The sequence below is a fragment of the Stegostoma tigrinum genome, chromosome 1 (genome assembly GCF_030684315.1).
Source record: "Stegostoma tigrinum isolate sSteTig4 chromosome 1, sSteTig4.hap1, whole genome shotgun sequence".
NCBI classification, from domain to species: domain Eukaryota; kingdom Metazoa; phylum Chordata; class Chondrichthyes; order Orectolobiformes; family Stegostomatidae; genus Stegostoma; species Stegostoma tigrinum.
This window is the reverse complement of record NC_081354.1, coordinates 36,140,391-36,160,816: the sequence shown is the minus strand read 5'-3', so window position 1 is coordinate 36,160,816 and position 20,426 is coordinate 36,140,391. Positions and strand designations below refer to the sequence as shown.

The window sequence follows — 20,426 nt, the reverse complement described above, 5'->3', positions numbered from 1 at the left end:
AGGGGAATAGATCAGTTTTTTCTGGTTATTCATTCACAGGAAGAGGGTGTCACCGACCAGGTAGCATTTATTGTCCAGAGGGCAGTTCAAAGTCAAATTAATGGCTGAGAGTCTGGAATCACATGTAGACCAGACCAGGTAAGGATGGCAGTTTCCTTCCCTAAAGGACATTAGTGAACCAGATGGGTTTTTCTGACAATTGTCAATGGATTCATGGTCATCATTAGACTCCTAATTCCAGATTTTTGTTTAATTCAAATGCCACCATCTGTCATGGCAGGATTCGAACACTGGTCCCCAGAACATTATCTGGGTCTCTGGATTAACAGTCCAGCGATAATATCACTAATACACTAGAGTTGTTTCCACTGGCAGGTGACACTAGAACTAGGGGGTGTAGCCTCAAGATAAGTGGGAGCAGATTTAGGACTGATTCGAGGAAGAACTTCTTCACCCAAAGGGTTGTTAATCAGTGGAATTCCCTGCCCAGTGAAACAGTTGACACGACTTCCTGGAATGTTTTTAAGGCAAAGGTAGATTTTTGACCAGTAAAGGAATTAAGTGTTATGGTGAGTGGGTGGGTAAGTGGAGCTGACCCCACAAAAATATCAGCCATGATCTTTAATAAATGGTGGAGCGGGCTCAATGGACCTGATGGCCTACAGCTGCTCCTATTTCTTATGTTTTTGTGTAAAAATCCTGGAACTTCCTTTATAATGGCATTGTGGGCCCACCTTTACCAAATGGACTGCAGTGGTTTAAGAAGGCTGTCAGACCTGCTTAGCCTTTCCAGCTATTTCCAGTGGCGTCTGCGATTTACAGCATCTGCAGTGCTTTCAGTTTTTCCTATCTGAATAAAACCCAGTATTGTCAGAGGTCCACAGCCCTTCTGGTCGGAATCCACCATGCCATAGTATGATCAGTTGTGTTCGCTGTTACCACTGACTAATCATGTTGCTAAGGAGTTGTTTTGTCTGCGATATTCCCTATGTAGTGTCACTGCTCCCACCCCAGGTTGGTTCTAACAACAGCAGCTATTGTTGTCCAAACTTGGCACTGAGAAATTGAGGCACCACAAAGACACCAGCATACACTTGGTCAGCCACACACTGCAGCTGCCCAACAGCCTCCTTGAGGAGGGTTACCTCAGAACATGGAGGAGGCGGAGGAAACCCAGAGTGCATCATTCTGGATCAGATTTCCTCATGAGGGAGGCATATTGCCATTGCAGACTGATGATGTCCTGGGATGTGGTAACAATCTGTTAGTTGCTGGATGCTGGTCATCCTATCCCTTTCCTCTTCCAGGTGACTACTAGGCTATTGGAAATAGGAACGAGAGTAGGCCATTTGGCCCTTCGACTCTGACCCACCATTCAATATGATCATGGCCAATCCAGCATTCCTCATGTCCACTTTGCTGCCCTTTCCTCATTAACTATTGATTGCCCCGTTGAAAGCAGTACTTCATTTCTAGGCGCCTAGCCTTTTCAAAGAATTCACTGGAGGCCTGGTTGGAACCTCCCAGTCCCCAAACCACTCGTGTAACAATGTTGTTACCAGTGGAACTCTGGCCAGGTCACAGCACTTTCTCTCATTCCCCCGTTACAAGGGGGGGGGGGGGGGGTGGGGGGGTGTTTCAACCTGGACAGTAGGCTTTTGCAACATAGCCTTGTAGACCCCTCCCTTCTCCCCACTCCCAGATTCACTTGAGTTCACATATCAGCCCTTCGACCCTGCACTGCTCAAAAAGAGACCTACGGCATAGGAAGAGGCACTTGGACCCATCATGCCCCATACCAAGTCTATATCAATAGGATAAATCAGGACTCGTCTGGCTCTAACCTGATCTGCACATTCTTACAAATGCATGATAAATCAAAAATCTGCATACACTGCCTTTTGGGGGAGGGGAATTTTATACACCATAGCCCTGAGAGAAAACACCGACTATAAAATAGTCGTGTAGTCAGCAGTTTTCATTACTATGGATGATTCCACATGGTCAAACTGTAATCACCATGTCTTGGAAATTTGTGCCAGGTACTTTGGAAACTGCTATGATGCCTATGTCCATGGTAATTCTCAGGCTCCCACTTCATTCCAATGAGCAGATGCCTTTTAAAGGACGGGTGCTGGAAGTCCAGGGCTACTGTCTGCAATGATGGTTGATGGTTTAGTTACGAAAGCGGTCCCCACTGGAAAGATTTGATCTTAGACAGCATAGCCCACCCTTCCTCCCAGAACCATCATGGAGCCGATGACAGACCTCCAGAAAATGAAGTTTCAATAGCACTTGGAATACTGCGTCCAGTTCTGGGCGCCCTATTATAGGAAAGATGTGGATGCTTTGGAGAGGGTTCAGAGGAGGTTTACCAGGATGCTGCCTGGACTGGAGGGCTTATCTTATGAAGAGAGGTTGACTGAGCTCGGTCTCTTTTCATTGGAGAAAAGGAGGAGGAGAGGGGACCTAATTGAGGTATACAAGATAATGAGAGGCATAGATAGAGTCGATAGCCAGAGACTATTTCCCAGGGCAGAAATGGCTAGCACGAGGGGTCATAGTTTTAAGCTGGTTGGTGGAAAGTATAGAGGGGATGTCAGAGGCAGGTTCTTTACGCAGAGAGTTGTGAGAGCATGGAATGCGTTGCCAGCAGCAGTTGTGGAAGCAAGGTCATTGGGGTCATTTAAGAGACTGCTGGACATGCATATGGTCACAGAAATTTGAGGGTGCATCCATGAGGATCAATGGTCGGCACAACATTGTGGGCTGAAGGGCCTGTTCTGTGCTGTACTGTTCTATGTTCTATGTTCTAAGGCAGCTCAGCATCACCATTTCAAGGGCAGCTATTGAGGGACAATTAAAGCTGAGCCAGCGAAGCTCACATCCCTGAATAGGTTGACAAAAATACCTGCATCTAAATCAGGAATATGACCAGCACTCTTCTAGTTGCAATTTGCCATCTTGAAAATTGACCCATTTATTTCAGACAATATTTACTGTTAGTTGATCAATCCTTTCCTGATTGTGCTGTGATTTTCTACTTTCCTACCACTATCTTTTTAATAACAGATTCTATCATTTTCCTGAGGATAAATATTCAGCCAACTGGCCTACAGTTGCCTCATTTCTGTGCTTCTGCTTTCTTGAATAGAAGTGTTACATTTGTGATTTTCAAATCTGGTGGAAGCTTTCCAGGATTAAGGGAACTCAAGAAGCCTGACATTATCCAATCAAAGCAGCCTGATTCATGATTGAATCTTCCTTAACATTTTGGGAGTGAATTTGTCTGCTGCTCAGTGTGTTTGAGCATTGTGCTCCATATGTCCTAATTAGGACGAGGTCCTGCTTATCCTTTTTACTATGCAACACTTTCCCAATTAACTTCTGGTTAAGCAACCTCAAGCTTTGACTGAAAAATTGTCACCATTGCTATCAGTTATCTCAAACAGATAATTTCCTCCACCTCTACAGTTGTCCAAGATTTCTGCACTCTTCAACTTCTGGTGTAGTGGTCCACTCAGTTTTATTTGCTCCACTGTTGGTGTTTATGCCTTCAGCTGTTTTTGAGGGTGATCAAGGAGCTGTTTTGAAAGAGAGGAGTGAAATACATTGAAATGGGAAAATTGATTACAAAAACACCTCTTCGTTAAATAATAATACTTGTGTGACACATCTGAAAGATGGTTGGAATGTACGTAATGTCAACTATTGTTACTCTGCTTGGATTCATAGGAGGAAGACAGTCAGGAGCTATTTTGTACAATGTTTCGGGTGCTCTGGGGAAATCAAATACAGAGGAAAGGAATGGACTGCTAAAATCAGGGGATTCTACTGGTTCTCCAACAGGCAGTGGCTATAGCACTGATGTATCAGAAGATAATCTCCCTCGTGATGAAAGGAGTCCAACTTCAGGTATCAATGGGAATTCAGCATCAGATGATCAGGTAAAAAAAAAATTAACGTCACTTGATAAATGCATTGTAAATTTTATTAAAAGGTAATGATGTTTAAACTGCAAGTGGTTTTAATTTTTGATTATATCAGCTATGTATCTGTCACTCAGAACAACCTATACCAGTTCACAATGCATTATGAATCTATTTGCAAGTATTTCAATTTTTGATTCTGAGAACATAATTATGAACCTTAACTGGACTATAATGACCTGCATCTTAGATACCGGCAGCGAAGTGAATATCCCTCACATAGTAACTATGTCCCTGAGTTCAAGATTCCCCTTTTAGTGTAAACATCTTTGCACAAAATTTTGTATGTTTTAGAACTTGTCTGAAACTGCAACAGTATTTCCTGAACAAAAACCAAAGAACTATGAGTGCTGGAAATCAGAAACAAAATTAGAAATTGATGGGGAAAAATTCAGCAAGTCTGGCAGTATCTGTGGAAAGAAAGCAGAGGTGTTAGGTCCAGTGACCCTTCCTTAGAACAGAACTCCAGTTTGTCTATTGGCATCAACTTGAATGGATTATCACCAGCAGATGTGAATTCCCCAGCCCTCCTTTTGCAGCAAAATGGCTGAGAGTCCAGCACACATCACCTCCCCAGTACAAAAGATGATTCCAGCACGACATATTGGCATTTGATTAATTGCTGTCCCCGAAAGGCTTATCTTGAAATGCCACTGTTGATATTAACGAAGCTTTGAAGTCGCTAAGTTCAATCATTTGCGAAATAGCAGCAGCAACATTCGGAAAACATGTAAGCTGCAACTGTTTTGAGACCCTCCTGTTCTCAGGTGGCATCTTTAACCAAGACAGAAGTGCGAAAAACAGGCATGTATATTGCAAATAGACATAGCCTTATCCAGTGTTAAGAAACCTAAAGTAAGAACAAAAATTGGTGGAATAAAGCACTCAGACTTGAAACATTACTTTTTTTTACTCCACACATTCTGCTGAATGTGCTGAATGTTATTGCTCCAGCAATTTCTGTTATTTCAGATTCACAACACATGCAGCATTCTGCTTCTCCAGAAAATTAAACTGCGACAGTGAAAATCTGTGTTGTAAATGCTGATATTAAGTTCGTCAGCAAAATTGATTATCTTAAAATCAACAACTGGTGAAATATTCAGTGAAAGTGATTCTGGGTTGAAACTTGAGCTTTGAACTTTCCTCCAAACTGACATTACCCAGTTTGCACTTGACACTTCACCTGCAGCTTTCCAACATATTTAAACTAAATATAGAACATAGACTAGTAATAAAACACCACGCAAAATGAAATTCCAGTTGAGCTACTCAAGCATAGAAAGCCCCAACTCCTGTCAAGCTTTCATCTTAGAATCCCTACCGTGTGGAAACAAGCCCCTCGGCCCAACAAGTTCACACCGACTCTGAGCATCCCTCCCAGACCCATCCCCCTGAAGTCCACCTAATCTACACATCCCTGAACACTATGGACAATTTAGCATGGCCAAACCATCTAGCCTGCACATCTTTGGGCAATGCGAGGAAACCGGAGGAAACCCACGTAGATTACTTAGTTTAAGATTGCATTTTTAGCTTGACAACAAAGAATTTAGTATCACTAATCAAATGATATTCTGACTTTTCTATATTCAACTGTATAGCATGCTATAAAATTAGTTTTGAAATTAGTTCACAAGTCTAATTTTGGAGCAAAACTCACCAGAGAAGAGTAGGGAAAGTGACCATGCCATCCAGTTTTTTGATTCTATGGCAGCTCAGATCCTGAACAGTAGAGTTTTGTAGAACTTTTGGTATGCTTTTTTCTTTCTTTGTATTTTAATTTGTTTGCCAAATTTGGGCAAGGTTAGTGCCATGTTTACAGGACTGGTTGAACCCAATCAAGTGATATGTGATTACATTGTATTAGCTGAGAAACCTTATTATGAAGCTGCTAATTTACCTTTAATGTATCATTAAAAAATCGTGTCTGAGCTTGACAGAAATGGTCACAATATAAAATGACTTTTTACACATGCTTTTTGTTTTAAAATGATTTTGTTTAGGATGAAGGGGTAGAGTCTGATGATCTTAAAAAGGATCTTCCTCTGATGCCACCACCACCAGATTCCAGCAGCATGAAACTTACAATTAGCGAAATTTGGTTTAGTTTTGCTGCACCAACCAATTTACATTCATGTGCCCAGACTTATTCCAGGTAACTGTCTTTCACTGTATTTATGGAAATGCCTTTCATGGATCAACAGAAGGTTTCTGAGACTTTAAATAGCCTTCATTAATATTAAAGCTGAAATAGTTGCTCATGTTTAATCACATGCAACAAGATCTGGACAATTTCCAGGCTTGGGCTGACAAGTGGCAAGTGACATTCGCACCACACAAATGCTAGGCTGTGACCATCACCAATAAGTGACAATCTAACCATGCCCCTTGACATTCAATGGCATTACCGTCACTGAATCCCCCACTGTCAACATCCTGGGTTACCATTGACTGGAAGCTGAACTGGACTCACTACGTAAACACAGTGGCTACAAGAGCAGGCCAGAAGCAGGGAATACTGCGGCAAGTAATTCATCTCCTGACTCCTCAAGGCCTGTCCACCATCTACAAGGCACAAGTCAGGAGTATGATGGAATACTCCCCACTTGCCTGGATGCGTGCAGCCCCAATAACACTTAAGCTTGACACCATCCAGGACAAAGCAGCCTGCTTGATTGGCACTACATCCACAAGCATGCACTCCCTCCACAACCAACGCTCGTAGCAGCAGTGCGTACTATCTATAAGATGCACTGCAGAAATTCACCAAAGATCCTCATTTAGCACCTTTCAAACCCACTTCTACTTCTGTCTAGAAAGACAAGGGCAGCAGATATATGGGAACACCACCACCTGTAAGTTCCCCTCCAAGTCACTCACCATCCTGACTTGGAAATATATCGCTGTTCCTTCACTGTCACTGGGTCAGAATCCTGGAATTCCTTCTCTAATAGCATTGTGGGTCAACCCACAGCAGGAGGAATGCAGCATTCAAGAAGGCAGCTCACCACCACTTTCTCAGGGGCAACTTGGGATGGGCAAGAAATGCTGGCCCAGCGAGCAAATCCCACATCCCACAAAAAATTAAGGATAGCTATTTGCACAGAAAAATTACTCTTATTTAAATTTTTACGACACGGAACAACACACAGCTGAAACAAATCAGCCTCCCAACCTTCAAATACTCTCTAAAATGACCTCAATGGTTTCCAACCAGACCTTTCGAATAACTAATCCCTGATTGTGAATAATCAGTTCTTGATACTAGTTTTGTAGCTTACATAAAAGACTTAATTATTTCTTAATACAGTAACATTAGCAGAGCAAAGTTAGACTCAAAATAATCTAATTGATGTCTGTGATTTAAACTGAAAATCCTTCATTTTCAATCCCATTCACGCAAAAGAAAGATAAATAAGCCAACACAGTTAAGGGATAAGTAAAACAAAAGTTATACAGTTTCAATGTAATGGACAGACTGATACATCAAAACGTACACCAAATATGCTTCACAACAATCAAAATAGTAACCTGAAAATGATTTTACTTAGCAGAAAGTGTCGCACAGACATTTTCATTTCCCCTTATACTCAGGATTTCCCTTGGTTCGCTGATGAGATTTAATTGTTTTGTTATTGGCTTTAAGTGGAACAAATATTTATTATTTGGAAATTTAAGTTTGCAGTAGGCTTGTCAACTAACATACTGGAAACTGATTTTTTTGATCCGCCATTAACCTCAGTTATGATTTGATCTGAGAGCTGTTTGAGAAATGTTTATTTTTAACATTTCATAGGACCATATAGAATAATACAGTATAGAACAAAGCTGTTCAAACAATCATGCTTGTATATAGTATATACTCAACTTCTTTTCAAAACCTTGTATAAATATATTCAACAAAAAAGCAACCTCTTGTACAAGTCAGTTCCATCCTCCTGTAGTCTGGTACTATCTCCCTCAGTGTCTGCTACATTTCAGTATTGTGCCCCTCATATCTAAATAGTTTAAAATATCAAAAACTGACCTATAATGCCGATAGGGTCTACCAATGAGCAGTTCCCATCCCAGTCCAAAAACAATTTTCAATGCTACTTGTTGCTTTCTGTTTCTTCGGCAATTTTGTCAGTGTTGCCACAGCTTTTTTAACCTCAATGGCTTTGCTAATTGGTAAAACTTTTGGAAAGGACCCCTGAAAGCTTGTGCACAAATCGATTTACACAGCTTTTGTCATGTACTTTGCTAGAGAGGATGTGTTAGCTTCAGCCAAATATATACCTGTATGTAAATAAACTTGAAAAATTATGAAGTCTTGGATTTAATAGCATATGTCCCTTGCATGAAGAGACTGAATTGGCTGTTTCTCAGTTAATTTTTTTTATTTTATTAAGTATTAAGTATTATTTGATGTTAGCATATAAGAATCAAGAATAAGGTTATATCTATTGATCTTGCCTGGTTTCCCTGACAAGATGAGACGAGCTTGCTCTTTGAACCTCTGCAGTGTTTTTGATGGTGTTCTTGTAAAATGCTACACAAAAACACAAGATTTGGGAGTAGGAGACGATCAAATGGCTTCTGCGTCTGCTCCACTGTTCATTGTGATCGTAGCTTATAACTCCACTTTATCTCCCCATTTCCCATTTCTCCATTTCCCAAGGGGTCAAAATCTGTCTGTTATGGGCTTAAATAAACTCAAAGATGGAACATTCACAATTCTTGGGTAGAGAATTTCAAAGTCACTCAATCCTTTGAGCAAATAATTTTTCTTTACCCTCTGTCTTATGTGATTGTTTCCTTAAATCAGGACACAGTCTCAGGATTTTAGATTCACCAGTCAACAGAAAAATAACCTCCCAGTGTCACCTATCCAGCCCCTTCTGAATTGTGTAAATTTTGATGAGATTGTCTCTTTGCCTTTTTAAAAATGTTCTGTTTTTATACTTATGATCAAGCCAATAACTTGCAGCTTTGCACAGTATCTGCACCTTGTTGCCCATTCATTTAGCCAGCCTTTGGATTGGACTTAGCACTGATGGATTTGAAGGCCAGAATCCTATTACTTCCCCAGATTGCAATGCATCTGCCTTGTTTATGATCATTCACTTAATCCATCTGTGGATTGGATTTAACACTGACAGATCTGGAGGCAGTTGAGACTGTTAAGTGGACAATTAATGGGCACTTAAAAACTTCATCCAACCAATTAAACTGGTGGCGAGGGAGGCCTACACTAAGCAGTCAGTCTGGCAGGATTCCCTGTGTGGGCTGAAGAGGCATAGGTGTGGTCTCACCATGTTCTTTCAACTCACAGACCCTTGCTCTTCTTGCTGCAATCTACCGGGTTGGCATCTGATGTGTCCTGTTATCATATTGCTGAAATCAGACCTGCAGAGCATTTCCAGCAACTTTGTTTTTGTACACTAGTCTGCGAACTTGAAATTGCCCTAATTATGCCTATTATTTGGTTTTTGTCCATTAACCAATCTTTGGGTCAGCATTTACTGAAAAGCTTCATGCCCACTGATTATGTTTACAAACAACCACTTATGCATGCTCTTGCTTTCCCTCACGGCGTCTCACCAGCTAGGTTGATCTGTTTCTTGCCTTGCTTGATGGCACTTGTAAATTCCAAACCATTTTAGTGTGTCAGCTAGACCAGTAGTAAATAGATGATGTCTGTTCTGACTGATGCCCACATTTGCTCTTCGTTATTCCCTCTTCTCCTGTCCCTCTTAGTACCTGATAAGCCTTTTCAGCTTGATGATCACCAGTGTGTAAATCCTAGCTGTCTATCGTGCTAACATTGTGTGGATCATTTGGATAATTATCAACAGTCTTCAGCATTAATAATCAGGATAGATCTGGCGAAGAGATATATAACAAAGTGCTGCCCTCACTCTTCAGCCAAGTGGAAAATCTGCCTTGATGTCGGGAAGAGAAGTTTGGCTTCCCTCCATTGAGAAATTTTCATTACTGTTGCTACACTTTATTCTGTCCTTTCCCAACCTCCCCACACCCTACGTTTCAACTAGTTCAACCTTCGTTCAGTTGCTTGCCCCGGGGCTTTTCCATCTGACATCTTTGCTATTCTTATGTTCATGAATTTATGAGTTCAGAACTGGTGTTGGCCATTCAGTCCCTAGAGCCTGATTTGCCATTCAATACAAATGATTGTAACTTCACCTGCCCTTACCTGCCAAAACCTGATAAAATTGTTTAACAAGAATGTGTATATCTCTGCCTTTAAAATATATGAGGATTCTGTTCCTGCGAAGGAAGCAAGGTTCTAAAAATTTATGACCCTCAAAATAAATTTTGTCTCATCTCTGTTTTAAATAGATGACTACCATTTTAGACAATGAACTCCAGTTCTAAATTGTCCCAATAGAGGAAACAATCTCTCCACATCTGCCTTATCAAGATCCTTTAGGATTTTATATATTTTCTCTCCATTCCAGCTAGTAGTCTAGTAAACCTGCTCTGAATTATCTTTGCACTTACATTCTTAAATAAATCAGGTGACCCATACATTCCAGAGCCGGTTTCATCAGTGCCCTGTATAACTATGCATTATCTTCTTCTCTACTTTTGCATTCAGTTCTCCTTGCAATAAATGAGAGCATTCTATTAGCTTTCCGAATTACTTGTGCCTCCATACCAATCTTTTGTGAATCATGCAAGGGCAAGATCCTTCTACATTTCCGATAAGATGCTTTATTTTTCTTTTTCCTGCTGAAATAGACAACTTAACATTTTTCCATATTATAAACCAATGCCACAGTTGAAGTAGATTTAATTGATTTATTGATTGATTAGCCCTCAAGTCTGTTCTGCTGTTGAATAAAATCATTGCTGATCGATTCTAAAGTCAAATCCACATTCCTGCCAACTCTTCATAATCTTTTAACCCCTTGATAAGCTTAACAAGAGGTTATCTGTTTCTGTGCCTTTAAAAATATAGGTTTAATTATCTTTTTTTTTCTGATGTTGCTGTGTACTGTACTTGTATCATCAGAGCATAAATATTGAGCAGTTAATTATTAGTAGCTCTGTAAATTTACTGATGAGTAATGTTGGAGTGAATAAAGTTTAATTAAGATGAGTAATACTGAGACAAGTGTCAGATTTGAACCTGTGAAATTTTTATATATATAATAGGATGATGTGGTTTCTACTAAAATAAGTTATGCTATAAATAGAAATGCCAAATCATTTTGTGTAAAACAGTTTGAATAATTAACAGTTTTACATATAGTCAGGTTTAAAAATAACATACTCTGTTCACAGAGATATAATTTCATTTGAATATGCAGCATCTAGTCATTAATACAAATTTTACATTAACCTAACAATTTTCACATTATGAAAATGTGAAAATTATGAGATATTGTGTTGGAATACTACAGCTTAGCATTGCATAGTAAAGAGACACAGTATCCACATCTAATCTTGGCTTCCAAACAAAGGCTGTGGTGAGACAGAGTCAAAGTCGGTTATTTCCAATCGATGGAAAGAAATATCATCCAGGTAGCCTCCGCTGGTTCCTTTAATTTATTTTGTGTGTTGCCAGCTAAGCATAGCATGTGGTGTCCTGTCCAAACTCAGTATACCTGGTCTTCTGTGATTCGTGAATTTTGGGTTAGATAAGGCGCAAATGTTCATTAGAAGAAAGATGTAGTTAAAAAAATATAAAAGGAAACATCAGCTATTCACTGAGTAACATCTTATGTATTCATATGTCAGATGCAGTGATATGAATCCAGCATAATACATGAGTTCTTTAGCATGCCAGCCCCTTAAGGGAATATTGTGTCCTAACAAAAATACTTTAAATTTCCCTTTTCAGTGCTCTGCTGACTTCTCCCTGGTGATTATTGTTAAGAAAAGGCATGATAATCTTTGCACTGACTTTGCTAGTTTAAAAAATAAGAACATGTATGTATGTACTGGGAGTATGGTGTCCATCTGACACCACATGATTCAGGCTGATCATTAGTACATCAAAGTACTGATCATTGTGTGAATCACATCAATAAACCAATATGACATAAGAACAGAAATAGGCCATTAAGCTAATCCGGTCTGCTGCATCATTCAATGAGATCATAGTTGATCTGATGATCCTCGACTCCACCTGTCTTCCTAGTCTCCATAGCCCTTGATACCTTAATTGAGTAAAAATCTGTCCATTTTAGCCTGATAATATGCAAAGACTGAGCCTTGACAGCCCTCTGGTAAAGAATTCTACAAATTCACAACCACTGAAAGAAGAAATCTAAACCTCCTCATCTCTGTCTTAAATAGGCAAACTCTTACTCTGACAATTTGCAGTCAGATCCTGTAGTCTCCCACAAGGGGAAAAAACTTATCTGCATTTATCCTGTTCAGCCCCTACAAATCTTTTGTCTTTCAATAAGTCCAGTCAAAATGAAAGACTCAATGAGAAAGACAAAGTACCCATGACTAACAAAGGTGGTCGAGGAGAATATCATATTAAAAACTAAGAGATACAAAGCAGCAAAAACTGCTGGTAGGCCAGAGGCAACAAAAACAAAGTTGCTGGAAAAGCTCAGCAGGTCTGGCAGCTTCTGTGAAGGGAAAAAAACAGAGTTAATGTTTCGGGTCCGGTGACCCTTCCTCTGAACTCTCACCAGTTATTCCAGCTGGTTCCCAGCCACAGGACTTGCAAATTTTTAGGAACCAGCTGGGATATCTGGAAAGCTAAAAGGAAGTAAATATATTATGAATGTGAATTGACAAGAAACACAAAACCCAGACAACTCATGCTTTGATGGATACACAAAAAGAGATTAGCTGCAGTACATTTGATTTATTTTATTATTGTCACATGGACTGAGATACAGTGAAAAGTATTATTTTGTGTGCTATCCAGACAAATCACACGTTACCTAAGTTAATAAGGATAATAGGATGCAGTGTTGGTGCGACAGGGAAGGTGCAAAGAAAGATTAACCATATTTTATGAGAAATCCGTTCATAAATTTGATTTGATTTATTGTACCGAGGCACAGTGAAAAGGATTTTTTTTGCGTACTGTACAGGCAAATCATAGCGTACAAAGTGCATTATGTAGCAGAACAGAGTGCACAATACAGTGTCACAGCTGCAGACAAGGTGTAGGGAGAGAAAGATCAGCATTAACATTTGAGCAGTCCGTTCAAAAATTTCGACAGCGGAGAAGAAGCTGTTCTTGAATTTATTTGTACGTGTATTCAAACTTTTGTATCTTCTGCCTGACAGAAGAGGGTGAAAGTGAGTATATATGCATGTCGGACCTTTGGAGGAAGCAGCTGGGAATTAATAATAGAGGCAGCGAAATCAAAGGTAACAAATGTTTTGCTCTGGTTTTCCTGGTGGAGGAAGCCTGAACTTCCCAAAGACAATAAACAAGGTGCTAAGAGGAAAGATAATAAAATGTGAGGCTGGATGAACACAGCAGGCCAAGCAGCATCTCAGGAGCACAAAAGCTGACGTTTCGGGCCTAGACCCTTCATCAGAGAGGGGGATGGGGTGAGGGTTCTGGAATAAATAGGGAGAGAGGGGGAGGCGGACCGAAGATGGAGAGAAAAGAAGATAGGTGGAGAGAGTATAGGTGGGGAGGTAGGGAGGGGATAGGTCAGTCCAGGGAAGACGGACAGGTCAAGGAGGTGGGATGAGGTTAGTAGGTAGATGGGGGTGCGGCTTGGGGTGGAAGGAAGGGATGGGTGAGAGGAAAAACAGGTTAGGGAGGCAGAGACAGGTTGGACTGGTTTTGGGATGCAGTGGGTGGAGGGGAAGAGCTGGGCTGGTTGTGTGGTGCAGTGGGGGGAGGGGACGAACTGTGCTGGTTTAGGGATGCAGTTGGGGAAGGGGAGATTTTGAAACTGGTGAAGTCCACATTGATACCATATGGCTGCAGGGTTCCCAGGCGGAATATGCGTTGCTGTTCCTGCAACCTTCGGGTGGCATCATTGTGGCAGTGCAGGAGGCCCATGATGGACATGTCATCTAAAGAATGGGAGGGGGAGTGGAAATGGTTTGCGACTAGGAGGTGCAGTTGTTTGTTGCGAACTGAGCGGAGGTGTTCTGCAAAGCGGTCTCCAAGCCTCCGCTTGGTTTCCCCAATGTAGAGGAAGCCACACCGGGTACAGTGGATGCAGTATACCACATTGGCAGATATGCAGGTGAACCTCTGCTTAATGTGGAATGTCATCTTGGGGCCTGGGTTAGGGGTGAGGGAGGAGGTGTGGGGGCAAGTGTAGCATTTCCTGCGGTTACAGGGGAAGGTGCCGGGTGTGGTGGGGTTGGAGGGCAATGTGGAGCGAACAAGGGAGTCACGGAGAGAGTGGTCTCTCCGGAAAGCAGACAGGGGTGGGGATGGAAAAATGTCTTGGGTGGTGGGGTCGGATTGTAGATGGCGGAAGTGTCGAAGGATGATGCGTTGTATCCGGAGGTTGGTGGGGTGGTGTGTGAGAACGAGGGGGAACCTCTTTGGGCGGTTGTGGCGGGGGCAGGGTGTGAGGGATGTGTTGCGGGAAATGCGGGAGACGTGGTCAAGGGTGTTCTCGATAACTGTGGGGGGAAAGTTGCGGTCCTTGAAGAACTTGGACATCTGGGATGTGCGGGAGTGGAATGTCTTATCGTGGGAGCAGATGCGGCGGAGGCGGAGGAATTGGGAATAGGGGATGGAATTTTTGCAGGAGGGTGGGTGGGAGGAGGTGTATTCTAGGTAGCTGTGGGAGTCGGTGGGCTTGAAATGGACATCAGTTACAAGCTGGTTGCCTGAGATGGAGACTGAGATGTCCAAGAAGGTGAGGGATAACGCCCTTGACCGCGTCTCCCGCATTTCCCGCAACACATCCCTCACACCCCGCCCCCGCCACAACCGCCCAAAGAGGTTCCCCCTCGTTCTCACACACCACCCCACCAACCTCCGGATACAACGCATCATCCTTCGACACTTCCGCCATCTACAATCCGACCCCACCACCCAAGACATTTTTCCATCCCCACCCCTGTCTGCTTTCCGGAGAGACCACTCTCTCCGTGACTCCCTTGTTCGCTCCACATTGCCCTCCAACCCCACCACACCCGGCACCTTCCCCTGCGACCGCAGGAAATGCTACACTTGCCCCCACACCTCCTCCCTCACCCCTATCCCAGGCCCCAAGATGACATTCCACATTAAGCAGAGGTTCACCTGCACATCTGCCAATGTGGTATACTGCATCCACTGTACCCGGTGTGGCTTCCTCTACATTGGGGAAACCAAGCGGAGGCTTGGAGACCGCTTTGCAGAACACCTCCGCTCAGTTCGCAACAAACAACTGCACCTCCCAGTCGCAAACCATTTCCACTCCCCTTCCCATTCTTTAGATGACATGTCCATCATGGGCCTCCTGCAGTGCCACAATGATGCCACCCGAAGGTTGCAGGAACAGCAACGCATATTCCGCCTGGGAACCCTGCAGCCTAATGGTATCAATGTGGACTTCACCAGTTTCAAAATCTCCCCTTCCCCAACTGCATCCCTAAACCAGCCCAGTTCGTCCCCTCTCCCCACTGCACCACACAACCAGCCCAGCTCTTCCCCCCCACCCACTGCATCCCAAAACCAGTCCAACCTGTCTCTGCCTCCCTAACCAGTTCTTCCTCTCACCCATCCCTTCCTTCCACCCCAAGCCGCACCCCCATCTACCTACTAACCTCATCCCACCTCCTTGACCTGTCCGTCTTCCCTGGACTGACCTATCCCCTCCCTACCTCCCCACCTATACTCTCTCCACCTGTCTTCTTTTCTCTCCATCTTCGGTCCGCCTCCCCCTCTCTCCCTATTTATTCCAGAACCCTCACCCCATCCCCCTCTCTGATGAAGGGTCTAGGCCCGAAACGTCAGCTTTTGTGCTCCTGAGATGCTGCTTGGCCTGCTGTGTTCATCCAGCCTCACATTTTATTATCTTGGATTCTCCAGCATCTGCAGTTCCTATTATCTCTGCTAAGAGGAAAGATCTTGTTGCAGACTTTATGATGGGGGACAAAATATTTAACAAACTACAGGGAATAAAGATAGAAAAGTTGGCAGGATCTGGTGGCCTGCAACCAAGTTTTTAAAGAAAGTGGCTATAGAGTTAATGGAGGCATTGGTTGAAATATTCAAGGGATCTCTGGATCGCATGAGATTGGAAAACAGGTGATACAGCACTCCTGTTCAGGAAGGGAGGGAGACAGAAAGCAGTAAACTATGGGCCAGTTAGCCTAACCTCTGCCGTTGGGAAAATACTATCGTCCATTACAAGGAAGAAATAGCAGAACATTCAGAAGAGCTGAAATCAATCCCGGAATGGCTTTGTGAAATGAAATTCATGATTAACAAATTTGCTGTAGTTCTTTTGAAGATATAACAAACAGTGTTAAACAAAGATGACAAGTGGATCTGGTATATTTGGATTTGTAGAATTCAGCCAGTAAGATGCCACATGAAAGGATATTGCATAAGATAACTCACAGTATTGGTGTAAGGCATGAGCATGGATTGAGGGTTGGTTAACACACAGAAGACTGTGTGTCGGGATTAATATGTCGTCTTCAGTTGGAAAGGCGTAACTAGTGGAATGTCACAAGGATCAGTCCGAGGATATCAATTATTCACTCCTTATATTATGACTTGGAGAAGTAGCAGAGTATATTATATTCAAATTTGTTACTTGTTTAGATTAGATTCCCTACAGTGTGGAAACAGGCCCTTCGGCCCAACAAGTCCACACTGCCCCTTGGATCATCTCACCCAGACCCATTCCCCCTATAACCCACACACCCCTGAACACTATGGGCAATTTAGCATGGCCAATCCATCTAGCCTGCACATCTTTGGACTGTGGGAGGAAACCAGAGCACCCGGAGGAAAGCCACGCAGACATGGGGAGAATGTGCAAACTCCACACAGACAGTTACCCGAGGCTAGAATCGAACCTGGGTCGCTGTTGCTGTGAGGCTGCAATGCTAACCACTGAGCCACTGTGCCGTCATGTATAATAATAGGTGGGTGATGAAGACATAAGCAATCTACAAGGGCATATAGATAGTTTGAATTTGTAGGCATAAATCTGATAGATGGAATTTGACGTTGGAGAGTGTAGTCATGCACTTTGGTGGGAAGAATCAAATGGCAGGCTCAAAAGCAAAGTTGCTGGGGAAACTCCGGTCTGGCAGCAGCTATGAAGGGAAAAACAGAGTTAATGTTTTGGGTCTGGTGACCCTTCCTCAGAACTCAAATAGCAGGCTGTTATCTCAATGGGAAGAGAACCCAAAAATGTGCAGCATAAAGAAATCTGAGTGTTCTTGTGCACAAAACACAAGAACTTAGGTACAGGTGCAGCTCGTAATTAAGAAGGCAAATGGAATTTTAACCTGTATTTCTAAGGCAATGGAGTTTGCTATCGTACTTTTCTTTTAAAATTTATTTGTGGGATTTTGGCACCACTGGCTAGGCCAGCATTCTGCCAAAACGACTTTGGCAGTCTGCGTGGGGAACCACACGACAGGATCCACCCTCTCCTTTTCCCGAAGGGTCTCGAGGATACTGCGTGCTGACAACTGCCTGACGGCCTTGTGGTCAAAGGTGTTTCCTTTCAAAAATTTCTCCACGAAGGACAGGTGGTACGGGACGGTCCAACTACTCGGAGCGTTCCACAGCAGCGAGGCCAGGCCCATCCTTCGCAACACCGGGGACAGGTAGAGCCTCAGTAAGTAGTGACACTTGGTGTTTGCGTACTGAGGATCTACGCACAGCTTGATGCAGACGCACACAAAGGTTGCCGTCAGGGTGAGGGTGGCGTTCAGTATGCCCTTTCCCCCATTTTCCAGGTCTTTGTACATGGTGTCCCTGCGGACCCGGTCCATCCTCGATGCCCAAATGAAGTGGAAGATGGCCCGGGTGACCAGAGCGGCGCAGGTCCAGGGAATAGGCCAGGCCTGTGCCACATACAACAGTACCGAAAGCCCCTCGCACCTGACAACCAGGTTCTTACCTGCGATGGAGAGGCACCAGAGCGTTCACCTGCCCAGTTTCTGCTTCAGTTTGGTGATACGCTCCTCCCAAGTCTTAGTGCACGCCCCAGCTTCACCAAACCAAACACCCAGCACCTTCAGGTAGTCTGTCCTGACAGTGAAGGGGATGAAGGAGCGGTCATCCCAGTTCCCGAAGAACATGACCTCACTCTTAACCCTATTGACTTTGGCACCTGAGGCCAATTCAAACTGGCCGCAGATGTCCAACAGCCTACTCACCGACCGACGATCGGTGCAGAAGACGGCAACGTCATCCATGTACAGGCAGGTCTTGACCTGAAGGCCTCCGCTGCCTGGGATAGTCACGCTCTTCAGGCTCACGTCCTTCCTGATGGATGCGGCGAAGGGCTCCACACAGCACACGAACAAGGCAGGAGAGAGCGGGCAGCCCTGCCTGACTCCAGATCTGACGGGAAAACTGTCCGATTCCCACCCGTTGATCGAGACTGCGCTAACGATGTTGGTATAGAGCAGCCGGATCCAATTACGGATGCCCTCCCCGAACCCCAATTTGGAGAGGACATCCCTCATGTAAGCATGAGAGACCCTGTCGGAGGCCTTCTCCTGGTCCAGGCTGACGAGGCAGGTGTCCACCCGCCTGTCCTGCACGTAAGCGATCGTATCCCTGATGAGCGCGAGGCTCTCAGCGATCTTCCTGCCCATCACAGCACAGGTTTGGTCAGGGTGAATCACCGACTCCAGGACAGACCTGACCGGGTTGGCTATGACGTTGGCCAGGATTTTGTAGTCCACATTCAATAGTGAAATGGGACGCCAATTCTTAATTTCTTCCCTCTCCCCCTTCCTCTTGTAAATGAGGGTGATGATGCCCTTCCTCATGGACTTGCACATTTCCCCTGCCCAAAGCGCACTATTGTACACCTCCAGCAGGTCCTGGTCGACCAGGTCCCAAAGAGCGGAATACAGCTCGACCGGTAAACCGTCGCTCCCGGGAGTCTTATTCCTCTCCAAGGACTTGAGGGCTCTGGCCAGCTCGTCCAGGGATATCGACTGGTCCAGCCACTCCCTCGTGCCGTCGTCTAAGACCTCCGTGATAGACAACAGGAACGACTCGGAGGCCGTGCTGTCCGTGGGCTTGGTGTCGTACAGTCCGGCATAGAAGGATCTGCTGATCCTCAAAATGTCGGACCGAGACAACGTCACCGAGCCGTCGTTCTCGTTCAGCCGGCTAAGCACAGAGCTCTCTTTGTGCACCTTCTGAAAGAAGAAACGTGAGCACGTCTCGTCCTGCACCACGGAGCGGACCCTGGACCGGAAGATTATCCTGGAGGCCTCCGCGACGAAGAGCGAGGCTTGCTGGCCCCTCACCTCGCCGGATGTCCTTCGTGACATCGACCCCCATTAACGGCAGAAGGAGCAGGTTCTGCACCCTTTTCTAGAGTCGCGATAGCTTTCCCCGCCTCTCTCTCGCCTTCCGAACACCCTTGAGGACAAAGAACCTCTTGATGTTCTCCTTCACTGTCTCCCACCAGTCGCCAGGAGACTGAAAGAGGGGTTTCACGGTTCTCCAACCAGCGTACTCCCTCTTAAGCTCTAGAGGTTCTGTTGCTGTTTGATGGCAGGACTGATACTTTGCCGAGGCTGAATACTAATGAAAGGACTGTGACCCCACCACTGAATATGAAGCCATAATTTCCCAAACTATTGCTTCTATTTTCTTCTCCAAAAATGTCTCATCTTTCCATACTTCATTAGTTCTGCACAGATAATTCAGTCTCTTGAATATCTGCAAAGTCTGTTTTGTTCTACTTTTGGCTCACCATTCTTGATTGTTCTTATTCCAGTACTTTCTTTTCCTTTTGTCCATGCTTTTTCACCCGCACCTCTGATATTTGCATCCTCTGTCACCTTTTTACATTGGATGTGTTTTCCCTTGAGCACTTCTAAGTTCATCTAATTGAATTCTGTGTCCACGCATGGCTTGTTTTATTTCTGTTGCTCGGTATGTTAAATTTTGTTCTAATCTTATTTAGGTTCTTATTCCTTTTGGATAATTTCTAATGCTACATTCAACTCTCTTCATGGTCTATAGTTTAAGTTATTAAGTAATGATACTGAAATTTTCCATTTCCTGTTTTCTTGATGTGGTCTGTCTGACTCTTTCTTGCCAAAACACACTCAACTTAACCCTGAGAGTGGGGTGTTCAACGACATTGGTGACAAACCCACTAATTCCTTTAACTGTCTGGGTCATTCTTCTTACCAGTTTGCTTCCTGTCAGGATATCATTCCATTTCTCTAGTTTTCTATCTGCATTACACATGATGCCACAATACTATCTCCCATACTGTTTTCCTCCATGAGGATTCCTTTTACACCATAATGAGTGGAAGCCTAGATTAA

General features: G+C 43.8%; 1 protein-coding gene across 4 annotated transcripts in view; it reads left to right on the top strand.

Annotated features, from left to right (window-relative positions):
• The window catches only part of kiaa1109 (KIAA1109 ortholog), a 438,508-nt gene that overhangs the window by 241,168 nt on the left and 176,914 nt on the right, over positions 1-20,426 (top strand). For all 4 annotated transcript variants that reach the window (XM_048546322.2, XM_048546500.2, XM_048546414.2 and 1 more), the window contains exons 37-38: positions 3,736-3,947; positions 5,996-6,147. In XM_048546322.2, coding sequence (XP_048402279.2) covers positions 3,736-3,947; positions 5,996-6,147 — 364 coding nt within the window. The remainder of the gene's footprint in view (positions 1-3,735; positions 3,948-5,995; positions 6,148-20,426) is intronic.